Genomic DNA, 16,402 nt, shown 5'->3' with positions numbered 1-16,402 from the left:
AGACCTGTTCCAGGTTGCTACAGACTCAGGAATTAGAACCAGACCCTATTCCAGTTCTTAGGTTTCGGCAAGTTTGAAGCAGATCGTTACCCTTAAATGTACCCACCAAAGTGAGCTTTAAAAAAAAAGTGGAAATATTGAGAATGGTTCCTGTTCTTTTCAAAAATGAAATCTACACAAAGACAATCTGTGCTAGGAACGTCCTATCAAGTAACACCTACCCAATGTGATAAATGAACTGAACACCAATGTTTGTCCACATTTTTTCCTTTCTCCTTTCACTTTAAAGGGTCCAACAGTTTGAGCAGAATAAAATGCTTCACAGACATGAACTCAAAATCACCCAGCACTAAAATGGCCTGCAACTCGGAGAGGTGAGAGGCTCCCGCAGGGCATCTGGTAGACAAACACGTGCACGACCACAGCCAAGAAGGCTGCCCGGGGCTCCCCACGGAGCTGCCCCCACAGGACCCCACTCAGGCAACAGACAGCGCCAAGTCCCAGGGGTCTACTTACCCCCGATATGTGCTATGGACTCTGGCCCAACAAGCTGATTTTCAAAAAGCCTTTCCGCCTGTCGCAACTTCGTATTTGGTTGCAGGACACCAAGCAAGAGCGGGGGTTCTTTGAAGCTGTAAAATAACGCAATTATAGGAATTTGTCTATAAAAGTACATGAAGAAAGTATTTACGGAGGGCCTACAAGGACCTACACGCATAACTCCCCATTCTTTGACAAAGAGCGCATGTTCCAATAACATCCTTAGTTGCCAGAAGCACAAGTTAAGAAAAAGAACTTCCTGGGATATCAGGAAAGGTCACAGCACAAAAGAGAACTGAGAACATAAGCATGGCTGATGCAAGAACTCCGCAGGAGCAGCCACCCGAGGCCACCGGGCCTCCGCCCACCCATCCAACCTGCTCCACCCTGCAGTTCACACACCCAGGCCTTTATTCTCCCCCAGGGCTGCCAGGCCATCCGGGTCCAGCTGAGACGGAGGGAGCGGAGTGGACATTTCACAGTGACAGCCTCACCTCCCACTCCAGAGGGGACAGAAGACGGCTGGGCCTGGCGCCACAGCCCCAGCGTCCGCACACGCGCACCTGTCTCCCACCTGTCACTCTCGGGGGCCCCCCAGCTCCCTCTGGCCTGGACCCCTCCCCGCACGAAGAAGCCGCCCCAGGAGCTCTCCCCTCTCCACACACAGGCAAATACGCCATTTCTCCCAACCCGTCAGCAACTCTTGCTGATGCCACCTGTACAAGTCAGGTCCTCTGCTGCCAGCCTGGTCCACGCCACCATCTTCCCTCCCCACCTCCTCCCTTGTCCCCCACAGTCTGCTCGCAACCCAGCAGCCCACCTGCACCTTAGGAAACACAGTCAGGTCACGGCATCCGCCCCTCAAACCCCTGCAACAGGCCCTCTCCCCCGGAGCCAAGGTCTTCCATGAGCTCCTCGCCCTGAAGTCCGGCCACAGCCTCCTCTCCTCCCCTCACTCTGCCTCCCTGCTGGTCCCTGAGGGCACCAGGCATCTCCCATCCTAAGTCTGCTGCCTCCTCTCCATCACCTTCTCAGTGAAGCCTGTTCCCACCACCCAATTTAGCGTCCAACACGGCCCCCAGAAGCACAGACCCCACACCACTCGACTTTGTTGGCAGCACTTTTCAGCTCTCACTTCTCTATGTCAACTGTCTGTCCCCACAAGAACACACGAGATCAGGGATTTGTTGTTTTTTCCCTGTTGTATCCTGAACACCTGGCACCCAGGAGGCTCCCGGGGAGTACCGTGGGAGGGAGGGAGGAAGGGAGGAGAGCTCCCACTTCCCCCCCACTTCGCCCGCCAGAGTGGGACAACCAAGGCGGGGGGCGGGGGTGATGTGGGAACTCTCCACCCCCATCCCCCTCCAGGCAGAACTCTTCATTCCCTTCCGCCCCCTACTCAAGACACAGCACAACTCCCCCCAAATTAAATCCCCCCGCTTCACCATCTGCTGCCTCCCAATTATGGCTTTCTACCTGCTTTTCAAAAACACACTCTTGGGTTAACTAAGGAGTTTTATTTCCAAAGGGGGAGAGCAGGACCATGACCTGCAACACACCTGGGTTCAAACTCTGCCCGGGAAGGTCACACCTCCCAGGTGCAGGTACACGTGTAAACGGAACAACAGACGAGCACACAGAGCAGGGGCAGAGGAGCCTCCCCTGAGACTCAACCTCCCTCTGCCCACGTGGACGCTGCTGGTTTCCCTACACTCAGGAAGTCCTCAGGGAACGGCTGCAGCATCAAACTAGTCAGTGTATCGCGTGCTGTCCCTGCCCCCAAGGAGTCTGAGTAATCTCCACGGGAAACAAGGAAACATAGGAGAAAATGCAAAGGACACACAAAAAGGGCCCCCAGGCCCGCCGCTGGGCGCAGAAGCATCAGGGAACAGCAGCCCAGGAGGCCCAGCCCAGCACCTCCGGCCGGCCGAGGTCCATGGACTCGCATTAACTCATTAATTGTTAACTCCTATTCACTCGTGCTACTCCCCCTAACTTCAGTCACCACTTATGCTCAGTTTCCAGTTTTACCCTGTTTCTCCCCATGGTTCCATTTGATCAGGATCACTCTTTAGTCTTCCTTCTGAGGTGGAACTGAGGAAATGCCCCCCCGACTGTGAGCTGTGAATGTGTCTCACAAGCATGTGGCCAGGACACGGCCCATGGGCCCCAACTCAGCAGTGGTCACCGCAGCCTCCACCCACCACTTTGTGGAAAGGACTCAGCTTCCATCCAGAAAGGAACAGAAACATTATTTTTCATAAAAGGATAGGACTGTTTCTGCCATATTTAAACCATATTTTTCAGTTACTGTAAAATTTAACACAAAAAAACACAGTGTTTTAAAGAAGAGATTTTTGTGGCTATGATTTAAAAAACCAACAGGAATAATAATTCTTCTAGCAACTGAAAGCTATTACCATTACTGTCAAAAGTATGCATTTTATTAGCAGAGTGAAACTGTAAAACTCAAAGATAATAAATAAATAGTAGCCATAAAATGCTACAGGTGGTCAGGGATGTGAGGAGCAAACAGAAACACAAAAAATAAAACTCAGGCAAGGCCCACGGGAGACCTGCAGGGGAAGGAGAGAGACAGTGTCCCATGCCCCCTGACCCCTTCAGGAGGGAGACACACTGGGGTCCTCAGAGATGCTCAGGAAATCTTTGAGCCACCCAACCCCTCTGGTTCCACGAGCGGACACTCCTGTGCAGTGAGGACCACTAAGCTGATGCAAGTGCCAACCACAGGTGACCACACCACTGGGCTCCCATCTCTCCACATGCAAAATGTATCCTGACGTACACTGAGCAACACCCTCCAGGAATCAGGATGTCACTTATGTCGTGTCCACTAGTCCCCAATCTTCCTAACAAAGAAAAGAAGGCTGCTCTGCACAGCAGGATCTGGCCAAGTCTGGCAGCCTTCCCGCTGACTCTGCTCCCTAAGGACTGCCACCAACTGCATAACAAGCCACCCTGGAAGGGTCTCCCCTAGTCTTGCGCCCTCTGGGTCTGTCTGTCCTCTGTTTTCCTGAATCCCCTGCAGACAGAGCCCCCAGGACACCTCCCCCAGCTGAGCCCCACCAGCACTGAGACTGCACCGCTCACCCTAGTCGGTGGGTCTCCCCCTTCCTTGTTCATTTTGCTCTGAAGGGAGTTTTACAAAAGTCCTGTTTGCTGCTGTTATCAGCACTTTTCCCCAAACCCCAGATCGTTCCCGTTCTCACCATCTGCCAGCCTTCTGCCTTCGTTCTGGCTTTGGGGGCCCACAGCCCCAGTGTGGGCCCAGTCATTCCCTAACTCTGAGCCCAGGAGAGGCCCATCAGCCACACCGGTTTCTCTGGGTTTCTCCTCACCCGGCACATCTACTCCACAGACAGGGCTCATTCTGCACAACCTCAAAGCCTTCCTGACCTCGCTCCCCTCCAGGCTGTCAGGACTTCACACCTTCTTTCCCCGAATTTCTTCACCACTCTGCACAATAAATGACCTCTACTGAGATCACAGGTCTTCGGTCATGGAAGCTCTAACCCTCCCTGCCCCTCAGATGCCGGATGCTCACCTGCTCCTCACTGCCTCCTCTCTCCAAGGCCGGCTCCCCAGCCCAGGTTTTGATCCCCAGCTGTGGACACAATTCATGCTCCTGCCTGGCCAACTGGATTATCCAGAAAGGCCCAGGCAGTTTGCATTTGGGGCAGGGTTAGCCACATCCTTCTACCCAGTGAGGGGGTCAGCAGGAGGGAGCCCCTTCGACAGGATGCCCAACACACCACCATGAAGCCTCAACTCTCACTCACAAACCACCAACGTGTTATTCAGCTGTACCTGTTAGATTCTCTCTATATTGAGACAGGGTTCTTATCTAAAGCTTTAAAATCTTACATGAACTCACTCATAGTAAACTTCAGACAGCCTCATCACCCTGGGCGGTTCTGAGGGGAAACAGGAACTTACTGAACCAGACTGCACAGCCCTTGATGTCATAAATAATCACACCAAGAGGAGCCTGGCTCTGCGTGACTGTAATTACAAATGTGAATACATTCACAAGACCCTGAGGTGTACACTATTTTTTCAAGTTATAACGGACTGCATTACCCACAGATCCCCACTGATAAAGGGTAACTTAGGAAAAATAGAACAGTAATTACAAGGTTTACTAAAAATCAGCTACTTATAAATCCTTATTCCAGTAAACATATTTGTGACTGCTGAACAAATAGCACTGATCAATTTTTTAAAAAAATCAGTTACTTAAAAAATTTAAAGAAGGCAACTTGAACTTAACCTTCGTTTATGTGTGCTTTTGACACTTCAAATGAATTCAGGTTAATCATCTCTAATACTTAAGCTTCTCTTGTTTGGGATTTTTCTGGTTTTTAATTTTGCTTTGTACAGTTTTGTTTTTGAAACAGTAACATGGATAATACTGTACAACATCTAACTTAACATGAAACAAAGGCACTAAAGAAATCACAGATCTCTACTTCCCATAATAACTTACCTTTCAGAGCAGTTTGGTTTATCAGTCAAGAAGTCATTTCAGCCCGTTTACTATATTTTGTCAAGCAGCACCCCCAGCCCCCCAAGTTGTGCAACAGCTCACCTGAGAGGCTGTGGGTCTATGGGAGAGTCCAGCAGCATCATGGCACCAAGCAGGGGGACGGTGAGGAACACAGCCAGCATCAGGAAGGTGGCTCGGAACACTCTGCCACTGAAGGAGCTGCCAGAGACAAAGCACAGGAAGGCACTGGGCAGGGCTCAGGCGGAGTGGCCGCAGTCTCGGCCCTCCGGGCAGGGGCAGCCCTCCCACCTGGCCTGCCCGCCACCACCTCCACGTCAGTGACTAAAGGTCAGCACTGTGCACTCCATGCCCTTGCTCTTTTGTTAACCTTTCAGCGTGTGGGACACTCTTCTCGGTTATTTCCAAGGTAGTCTGCTAAGCTGTATCTTGGATCCTCTAGCAGAGGTTAAAAGTGGGCAACCCAAAGAACTGATGGGCACAAAGTGACAGAGGAGAGAGTGGCGCTGAGGCAAGGAGCCACCCTCATCCACGGGGAAGACAGCATCCCTCAGCCACCACCTCTAGCCGCCTGGACTCGAAGAAGCAACGCTCAGAGACAAACTCAAGAAGGAAATAGGGCTTCCCTGGTGGTGCAGTGGCTAAGAATCCGCCTGGGCTTCCCTGGTGGCGCAGTGGTTCAGAGTCTGCCTGCCGATGCAGGGGACGCAGGTTCGTGCCCCGGTCTGGGAAGATCCCACGTGCCACAGAGCAACTAAGCCCGTGTGCCACAACTACTGAGCCTGTGCTCTAGAGCCCACGCGCCACAATGACTGAGCCCACGTGCTACAACTACTAAAGCCCACACGCCTAGAGCCCGTGCTCTGCAACAAGAGAAGCCACTGCAATAAGAAGCCCACACACTGCAACAGCCCTCCCTCGCCACAACTAGAGAAAGCCCGTGTGCAGCAACGAAGACCCAACACAGCCAAAAATAAATAAATAAATACATAAAATTAATTAAAAAAAAAAAAAAGAAGGAAACAGAAGCAGAACGTCCTGAGCATCCAACCCCAACCATTTTGGGCATCGCACCTCTAAGAGCTCAAGAGGTGACCCCAGCTCTTCTGCCTGGGAGAAGCCTGACAGATACAGACAGTTAGAGAACCTACAAGATCACACCTCCAGGCCGTCACTGCGAAAGCCGTGGGGAGACCTGACAGTGCCCTGGGACCTCTAGCGAAGCGTGTGGACAAATGACCATGGAGGACTGAGACTCCTCTCCAACAATCTTCACACACATCCTCCCACGGACCAGGGAGCACGTGAAGCCTCCTGCTAAGAAATAAACTGCCCAGGATCACTGTTTCCTTGCATCAGCATATTTAAATTCACTGAACACCTGAAATCGAGAGTAACTTAAAGCAAATTAAAATCATGAGCTCCTAAAGTGGAAAATCTTTTTCTATCAAAAAAAGTTGACTTGAAAAAAATCAGGACTCACACTTAACAAAGCAACTTGACGTGAGGGCAATGTTTCACTTGACTTTTGACAAGATGGTTTCAATGAAGAATGCAGAAATGTGGGGGCCTGGGTGCCAGCCCCAACTGTCCCAACTACAGCCACGCCACTTCAGGTGAGCTGTTGCACCCCGAAGCCCACGGTTCCCCACTGTGACTCGGGGTTTGTGGCAGAGTAACCTCAAAGTCCTACCCAGTTCTGAACATTCATGATTTTAATAAGCAAATAAAGCAGAAAACAAATCATTCTGCTTCTACTGGGGGTAGGTGGAAATGAAAGAATGACAGAGTGCCCCCTGCAGACACATGGACAGCATGCTGAAGTGCTTGAATCCTGCCCTCAGTCTAAACAGGAGGAACAGACTGTCCTTAGAGCTGCCAGGAGGAACGTGGCGGCCCTGCTGATACCTTGGTTTCAGCAAAGTGAGACTGTGCATGACTCCTGAGCCCAAAACTGTGAGAGAATCTATTTGTGTTGTTTACATTAAGTGTGTGGTTGCTTGTCATGGCGGCCACAGAAAACTAATACAGTTTTTTTTTAATTTATTTATTTTATTTTATTATTTATTTTTGGCTGCGTTGGGTCTTTGTTGCTGCACATGGGCTTTCTCTAGTTGCGGAGAGCGGGTGCTACTCTTCATTGTGGTGCACGGGCTTCTCGTTGCTATGGTTTGTCTTTGTTACGGAGCACAGGCTCTAGGCGTGCGGGCTTCAGTAGTTGTAGCATGTAGGCTCAGCAGCTGCGGCTCACCAGCTCTAGAGCGCAGGCTCAGTAGTTGTGGCACATGGCTTAGTCGCTCCGTGGCATATGGGATCCTCCCGGACCACGGCTCGAACCCGTGTCCCCTGCATTGGCAGGCGGATTCTTAACCACTGAGCCACCATGGAAGTCCTAATACAGTTTTCTGATTAAACTAAATCTGTTACCTGGAAATGGGGTGCTGCTATAACGAATACCTAAAAATGAGGAAGTAGCTCTGGAATCAAGCTGTAGGTGGAGGAGGAAAGAATCGTGAGGATCAGGAAAGAAAAGGTCTAGATTTCCTCGAACTGACTGTTGTTAGAAACACAGACCTTAAAGACTCTGCTGGCAAAGGCTCAGTACGAAGTGAGAACAGACTGTGAGCTGAAACACGGACACGGAAGGCACTGCTGGTGAGACCTCAGGAGGATGCCAGGACAAGGACCAGACCTGGAGGAAAGCAGCAGAGAGCCGGGCTGACTGTATCCCACAGTGAGGGGGACAGCACGCCTGTACCTGATGAGCCGGGACACCTCCAAGCAGAACTGAGGTGCACCTGTACCTTCATGCACAGGGGACAGCGCTGACCTTTGACACTTCCCTTCTGCTAATGAGTATCCCAAACTGCACCTATTTTCCCTCTAATAACCTCCAAAAAGCGAGTTTTGTTCCTAGCCCCCTTTTCACATGGGGTTGAGGACGCACCCCCAGCAGATGAAACGCCAAGTTGCCAGGCTCCTGGCAGAAGACAGGTGACCAGGAAGGGAAAATCAGGCAACCCCTCCCTCCCAGGCCGGTCTCCAAACCCCATTAGCCTTCTTCTATCGTGACTGACTCATGTGGTCAAGGGTACAAGAACAGAGAGCATGCAGTGCACACGTGGCACAGATCAGCACTGACCACCAGACACAACAGCAGGCGGGCATGACCTGAGAGGCCTGCGAGGGGCAAGGAGCAAGGGCCCCAAAAAGGGTGATGACAAAGATGGTGAAAACAAGAGGTGCCATGCAACGTGCTCAGGAGGGTGACCAGGCAGAACCGGACTGTCCGCTCCAGGACGAGGCAAGTGGATGGGGCACGCTGGCCGGAGCACGGCCCACTGCCAGAAGGACGAGACCGAGGGCCAGGTCTGACCCCAAGCCCACAGTCACTGCTAGCAACGCCACCTGCCAAGGACCAGAGGAGACGCCTGGACCTGGAGCCTGGAGTAGCGTTTGAAACACTCTGCACAAGCTGACTGTGTCTGCCCTTCTGGGCGTTGCAGGTAAATGGAGCTACCGGTGTGGCCTCTGTGAGCCGCTCCCTGCGCTCAACACGACGTGTCCGGCTTCATCCAAGCTGCAGCACGTGTCAGCACCTCCTGCCTTCCGCAGCTCAACACCACCAACGTTTATCCGCTCGTCTGCTAACGGACACTTGGTGGGAGGGGAGACGGGGAGTGATTACTTAATGGGAACAAGGAGTTTCATAGGATGAGGAAAAGTTTTGAAACCACGGTGGTGGTTGCCCAACACTAAACATCACTGAACTGTACACTCTGAGGTGGTTCCCTTTATCTTATGTGAATTTCACCTCCAAAAAAGTTAACGGTGATGAAAATATTCTTAACTTAGACTGTGATGACTGTTGCAAATCTCTCTGAATAAACTAAAAACCCCTGAATTGGACATTCTAAACTGGAGAATAATGGTATGTGAATTACATCTCAACAAAGATGTCAAGAAAGTAAACAAAGTCAGTGACCAACTCTGCAAACCGCCCGTCCACAGGCTGGGACATGCATCACTCACTCGGTGCCCAGTCTGTCAGCGTGATGGCCACAGCCAGTGTCTGCACAGCAAGAGGGCATCTGCAAGGGCACAGGGAAGGAATGACTGGTCCTGTGGTTCCTTTAAAAGTGGAGTCCCAAAGAGCGGGCCACACGGCACTGCACAAACCCTTCCTTCCGCAGGGCCCCCACAAAGAAGGACGGGCCGTCCTGCAAAGGGGGCTGATGTAATCCCCCTACCCCCGGCCCCTGCTCCTCAGGGGAAGTTGCCTTGTGCAAACTCACCAACGAAAATGGTGACATCGGCCAAAGAGCCCCTTTCCCTTTTCCTTGCTGAACACGATTCCACATAAGACAGATCCTTCCCATCTAGCTTGGACTCTGTGTTGTTAACTCTCCTTTTCTACACTGTTGTGTACATTTGAAAATCTTAATTTAGGAATGTGATTTAGAGCTTGTGGCAGCGTGCTTGAAGACCTGGTTGCCCCTTCCTACGACGGGGAAAACGAGGAGTCCAGCCAGGACAGAAGGCACCTGCATACAGCTAGAAAGGCGGCCGGAACTCAGACAAAGGCCTGTGTCCACACGGCCCATCCTTGCCGGGGACCCAGCCAGCCCCCTCTTACAATCAGAGTATAAAGAACTTGAGAAGAACTTGGAGGCCACCCAGCCCAGTGCTCCTGAAGGGGGCACCTCCCCTGGGGCAGCTGTAAACAAGGCCCAAGATTCTGTCTGGCAGGTTCAAGCCCCCCAGTTGTGCCTGATGTGCAGCCGGACACCGCTGACCTAATCCAAACCCCTCCCCAGTGAAAGAAGTCCATCAACACCCTGGCTGACCGCCAGCCAGCCCCTTTGGAAAGTTCTGCACAGGGTCAAGTTTTAGAAACAGCAGCTCGGCCCCAGGCTGTTTACTTCCTCACTGCAGGCTGAGACATTAGCTCAAAAGACCCATCAGCGCCAAACTCCAACTTTACATATCCAATTACTTTAAAAATAGCCCAAACACAAATTTTTAGCCATTTAGAGCCTGCCTGCTTTGCATTCTCTGTGAAACCTCACCAGACAGCTATTACCCATGGATAAAACAGCCTCACCACTCCCACCCCACGCCTGCCCTTGGAGCTCTCTGACCACCTGCCTTGACCTGGGAGCCTCTCTCATCCCCTCCCCCGTGAGATTCCCCCACACGCAAACCCGTCAGTGTCACCCACGAAGCTCACGTGGCTGCTGCCACCCCACAGTCACATCACTTTCCTTCATCAGCCCCAGCATCCCTCAAACCCACTACATAACACCAAAAAGGGACTGAATTTTTAATTTTGGTTCATTTTAATTAATTTAGACTTAAGTAGCTACATGTGGCCAAGTGGCTGCCACATCAGACAGCACCACCTGGGAGCCCACGAGCATTTAATGACCACCTCCACACACGGCAGGCATGCCAGGCCCCATCAAGTTCCCGCCCTCCGTGCATCCTGGTGTAAACACGGCCCGCCGGGGAATGACAAGCACACAGGGCAACAGTACAGCAGGTCGGGCAGAGGGTGGGGAGGGCTCGAAACCCATGAGCTCTGCCCAGAAACTTCAGGAGAAACCACTGAGCAGAGCCATGCAGCCGAGGAAACACAGGACTCAACGAGCTCTCGGCACAGGTGAGAGCTGCACTCCCCTGGGCACTGAGCCTGTAACTGCTGGGTGCACAGGTCCTGGGGGTGAGGTCGGAGGGCTTCCCACCCAGGCTCTGGGCACATGGTTATTTTAGCCCAAGGTTCATTAACTCTTTGACAGGCCCATCTCACTGCCAGCTCCTGTGAACTCACAGTCAGCCACAGTTCTGCCTCTCCTGCACGGCTGCCCCCACCACACATCTGCCCTGCGTCCACTCGAATAAAGGACCCTCCATTCATCCGTACTGTTTTCACCGACAAAGTGCTGCACATGCCCATCCTACTCTCCTTCCCAATCTGGGCTGACACATCCCAGAAGGTCAGCAACTTCCCTCCCAGGTGCCATCTGGGAAATCAACTTGTTTGCCCCAACCTCTACACCTGCACCCTGAAATTTCCTGCAGTCTCTAAGGCAAGAGAGCGATCACAGTGACGCAACAGGATTTGACAACTACCATGGGCTCAGCCACGACTTACAAAATCCTGTTGCGGCACCAGCCAAACGCGGCAGAGGGCATTCTCTAACCACTTCTGCACACAGGACATCAGGGCCTCGAGTTGCAGACAGAAGTCCTGACCAACAGATTCAGTGAGATCAAAAAAAACCTGTGATTTTTATGGAAAACCTGTTAGGCCCAAATCCAGGGGAGACTGGAACCCAAGGTGCCAAGTATACCTGGAACCTGAGAGTCACACACAACTCTTCTCAATGCTTCTCACTGTCCAGCAGCCAATTCTGTCCTTCATTCATTTTCATGTCACTTGTGACTCCATTCCTCTGTAACTTTACATAACCCACGTCACTCACAGAGACCTCAACGACCTCACCAGGAAAACAGAGCTAATGCCACCTTTCATGCCAAGAGTCAGGAGATTGAGCAAGGTATCGTTCAGTGTCCTGTCCACCGAAATCTACTGTCCTGCTTCTGTTAACTGAACAGTATGTCCTTCAAGGCTTCCTTTATTCTGTTCAGCATGTCTAAAGTTTATCATCATCACGTTTCTACTTCCTTCAGATTCACTTCACCCATTATACACAACGTTTTCCTGTCTTAGGGTGAACCCTCAACTTTTAAGGTAATCCAAGATGACAATCAGATGAACTACTAGAAACCACCACAAAAGAAGTGAAAAATAGAGAAGAACTGCATGGTAAAAATAAGAAAAAACTAAAGAATTACAATATACACATACGAAGGAAGGTGGGTGACAGGAAAGATACAGATACAAAGTTACAAAGATACAGAAGAAGAGCAAAGAAGAGAAAGAGGGAAACACAGGAAAGCCAAGAAAATGTCTTAAATCAACACAGTGCAAAAGGCACCCAGGGAAAGACCAGCAACAGGTGAGGACTTTGGAACATTCAATTAACCCTACCATAAAGGAAGAAACCCCCAGAGAAACTGAAAAACAGTTGAATTAACTCCGCCCCCTGCCCTGGGGCCTGGAGTGCCTGGGGGAGCCCAGCTGAGAGTTGGGCCCATCGCACGAGTGCCCTCGGGCACTCTATGCCCTGCACCTTCAGACAGACCCAGGCCGGCTGCTTCCTGGACTTCTGGGCATGAGTGTGTAGAGACTCGGTGTTGGCACAGTTTCTGGAGCACAGCACTGCCAGTCCGATCATGTGTGCTCTACAGGCTCCTGAGTCATCACCAGATGATTTCACAACACCCACAGTCAAAAAGGTGTCCAACCTGTCCTGGTTTGCCCAGGGTCAGCACTTGCCCACGTCCAGGGCAAACCAGGATAGCTGATCACCCTACAGTGAGGACTATATACGAAACATATATCCAACCTTTCCACTGGCCCCGAGACATATTATTGAAAACTCTCCATGAATCTCCTTTCTAGAGCCCAAACGCTCCTCTCTGCTATGTCTCTCCTTCAAATGTGTTCCTCTCATTATCATCAGGGAATAAATTCGGTCTCTCTCAGCAAAAGCTGTCCCGCATTCAGTATGTACCATACCCGCTGGCACTCCAAGAAATATTCCCAATATTTCTAACAACATATAAGTCAATCAGTTCCACACTTCGAGCTTGGTCTGTGTGGGGCCTCTTGGTTCTTCCTAAAAATCCAAAGTTAGGACACTCAGGGCATAAAGTTAAGAGGAGAATTTTATAGGCTTATGCTTCAGCTTTTAGCTAACAAAGCAAAGTATATTTAAATTCCGGAAGGTCCCTATGCATCTCCGTCCCTACCAGGAAAATGTGCAAGCCTGGACCCTCACAAAAACTGCCCAAAAACGTCCCTTCGGCTCCCCGTTCTTCCTGAAGGCGCGACAAGAAGGGCAGGTGCGGAGGCCCTCTCCGCGCGCCCCGGGCTGCTCCGCAGACGTCCCCACGGGGAAGTGCGGCAGGGCCGGGGGAAGGGGGGCCTGGGAGCCGGGCAATGACCGAAGGGCCGCAGGTATACCGCGCGACGAGAGCCCGCTTCCTCCCGTGAAGCGAGGCCCCCGGGGACTAAACGAGGCGCTCGCCGCTGTCACCGCCTCGGGGTCCGGGCCCGGCCTACCTGCCGCCCTTGGCCTCCAGGACCCGGGCATCGTCCGTGACAACCTGCGGCCGCACGGGCCGGCGCTGCCGCAGCCCATCCGCCTCGCTCATGGCGCCCGTGCGCCTGCTGCCTGAGCCCCGTTCCCCCTGCCTACGGCCCGGCGCGCGGAAGTGACGAACAGGCCCCGCCTCCCTCCTCGGCCGTGCGCGGAAGTGACTTGGGCCCCGCCCCTTCCGGCCGCCGGGGCGGGAGTTGCTGCAAGGCGGTCACCGGCTAGTCCGAGCCAGCGCGCCGTCCCGGAGGCGGCTTCCGGCGTCTGCATCGCCGCGTCCTAGCCCGCCGTCCCAGCCTTTCACGTCCGTTCTGACCTCGAGGCGAGGCCCACCAAGAATCCCGTGGCCGTTTCCTAACCGACGGGGTTAAGGGGAAAACGCGCCGGAAAAGGGCAGCCGGCCGTGTTCGCCATTGTGTCGGTCACAGCGACGTTCGGCGGTTTGTAAGCGTGTGGACGGAGCTGTCGCCAGGAGCAGCGGACAAGCCGAGGGCCGCGCCCGCCGACTGACCCGCGCGATCTCCTCCCGGAAGAGCCGACTCTAGCCGGTCGTCGTGAGACACTTTGGGGTTTTAATGAGGAATTTTGCCGAAGGAGACCAACGGGCTCGTGAGGGCGTCCGGCAGATGACGGAGCTGAAGTTGTATGGGATTGGGGAAGACACTGGGAGGAGGTTTTCCCGGCAGAGGAAGCCGGCTCCTGTTACTCGGCAGCGTCTCCAGAAAAGGCCACTCAAAATGAAACCCTGAGAATCGATTTTCTTGCTACTAGGCAAGGCGGTCCCCAGGCCAGTGTGCCACGGCCTTTCTGGGTGCTCGAGGGCACCGGACTCCCACCCAGCTGTCCCCAAGAAAAGCTCGGAAGACCCAGCGTGGGGGAATGAAGATTCCTTGTGTGAATCCAGGTCGGCAGGGTCCCGGATTATAGTTCAGGCCTTGGCAGCATCTTACTTCATTCCCCGCGGGATGCAGCCAGTACAGCTGCTCTGCCAGGGATGGTTTTAACAGCGCTGCATGATCGGCCCCTTCCTGCCTGTCTGGAGTGTCCCTACCCTGAATCCTGTGTTTCACACACTCAGGATTGCTCGCTATTTCTAAGTCTGTGCCTCCCTGCCTTGGTCCTTATTGTTCCTTCACCTCCACTTGGTCAGACCGGTTTTATCACTCAGGACCCACTTCATTTGCTGAAAATCCCTCCCCTAATTTCACAAGCAGGACATCTTCCTAGTGTCTAAGGCACTTTCACTGGAGTTATTTGTGTTCCATGCCAAGTGAAAACAGCCAGGAACGTGGCTGTACAAGAAAATAATAAAAGGTTAGGTTCATTCAACTTGCTGCAGCAAAGGAATGCACCAGAGGACACGTGAGTCTCCTCAAAACAGGGGTGTTATGGAAGGGTCCTCGAGGGGTGTGGGGCTGTAGTTGGCCGTAGATGGTCTTGGCAAGGATGGGTCAGAATTTGTAATCAGGAGAGCCACTGGAGGGGTCAGTGGTTTTGTCTTGGAGCACGTACTCTGCATGAGCTGAGTCACGTGTGTTGCACGGCATGGTTTAGTCCTGTTTTTCTGTTTGGGTGTCATGGTCAGGCCCACTTTGCTAGCTGTGGTTTCTTTCTTCTCAGTCACCCCACCCACCCTCCAGCACAGCTAATACCCCGTTCCTGGCAGGGGAGTGGGACCACTCTGATTGGTTAGATCAGGTCCCTCAACCTCAGTGGTGTTGACAGTTTGGGCCAGATAATTCCTTGGAGGGAAGGGAGAGCGGGGAGCTGTCCTGTGCACTGTAAGATGTTTAGCAGCATCCCTGGCCTCCACCCACTAGATGCCAGCAGCATTCCACCTAGTCGTGATAATCAGTAATGTCTCCAGACCTTACCAAGTGTCCCATGGGTTAGACCAACCAGAACCCACTCCCCTCACCCTGAGCCTATGCCAGCCGTGCTGCTTCCCAGTCACTTGTTTTTAAGTCACCTGTGCCAGGAGGACCGTCCCAGGGGTTAGACGCCATAATCAGAGTCTTGAGGTCTTCACAGTGTCGGCACCTGGACTGAAAGGCATGACATGAGGGTGAAAATAAACACGTTTGCCAGGCAGCAGTGGCAAGTGCCCCAGCTCGTCACTGTGATTCGTGTTGCCCCAGGATGCTATCACTCTTTAAGACAGGGGTTCTCAACTTTAGCCGCACATTAGAATCATCCAGGAAGCTTTGAAATATCCTGATGCCTCAGTCCCATCCCAGAAATTCCAATGTAATCGGTCTGGGGTGTGGCTTGGGCATAGGTAGTTTTAAAGGGTCCCGAGACACTTTTTCTTTTTTTCTTTTTTTTTTTTTTTGGCTGCGTTGGGTCTTAGTTGCAGCACTCAGGATCTTCATTGCGGCATGTGAGATCTTTCACTGAGGCGCGCGGGCTTCTCTAGCTGTGGTGCACGGACTCCAGAGCATGCAGGCTTGCTAGTTGAGGCGCATGGGCTCTCTAGTTGAGGCGCGCGGGCTTAGTTGCCCCGCGGCATGTGGGATCTTAGTTCCCTGACCAGGCATTGAACCTTCTTCCCCTGCATTAGAAGGCGGATTCTTTACTACCAGGGAAGTCCCTCCCCAGACACTTTTAAAAGCCGAAGTCGAGCATCACTGCTTAGAGAAGAAATAAGAAATAAAGACATATATACAGCATTCCAGTTTGGGGGGGGACAGGGGTCTGAGTCCAGTGTCCCTAAGATTGGAGACCAAGAGAATCACCCCACCACCACTTTGCTTTGGAAGCCTCAGAGACTGTCTGCAGGAAACATGAGAGGGGCAGCTGTGCGCCATGAGGGGCTGGGGGGACTCAGGCATTACCCTGAGGGCTTGGGACTGGAGGGGCTGTGACTTGTCAGTGGGAACACAGATTATGATGAGGAATGGGCTGGGTGGCTTCCCACACGCAGGCAGTTTCCTATCATGACCTTGACGGGAGTTACCTGGGTGTTTGTTTATGTCAATTTGTTAAGCTGTACATTTATGTTTTGAATACCTTTCTATATATGTTTGTTATATTTCATCCCCAAAAATGTCTGAAAGCAAGCTGTTGCCTAGTTTGAAAGCTGTCTTTGTCCGGATCACTTTCTTAAATTGAA

General features: G+C 52.3%; 1 protein-coding gene across 8 annotated transcripts in view; it reads right to left on the bottom strand.

Moving 5' to 3' along the window:
- APMAP (adipocyte plasma membrane associated protein) overlaps positions 1–13,393 on the bottom strand; it is a 98,153-nt gene extending 84,760 nt beyond the window's left edge. For all 8 annotated transcript variants that reach the window (XR_009535291.1, XM_060123086.1, XM_060123087.1 and 5 more), the window contains exons 1-3: positions 13,257–13,393; positions 5,150–5,266; positions 517–632 (exon numbers count right to left, since the gene is read on the bottom strand). Coding sequence is in view for 7 of the 8 variants with exons in the window: in XM_060123086.1 (XP_059979069.1) it covers positions 517–632; positions 5,150–5,266; positions 13,257–13,348 (325 nt within the window). In the remaining variant the exon portion in view is untranslated. The remainder of the gene's footprint in view (positions 1–516; positions 633–5,149; positions 5,267–13,256) is intronic.
- Between the last annotated feature and the right edge of the window lie 3,009 nt (positions 13,394–16,402).

Source organism: Lagenorhynchus albirostris, chromosome 15 (genome assembly GCF_949774975.1).
Source record: "Lagenorhynchus albirostris chromosome 15, mLagAlb1.1, whole genome shotgun sequence".
NCBI classification, from domain to species: domain Eukaryota; kingdom Metazoa; phylum Chordata; class Mammalia; order Artiodactyla; family Delphinidae; genus Lagenorhynchus; species Lagenorhynchus albirostris.
The sequence above is the reverse complement of the archived record's forward strand: the minus strand, read 5'-3'. Positions and strand labels throughout refer to the sequence as shown.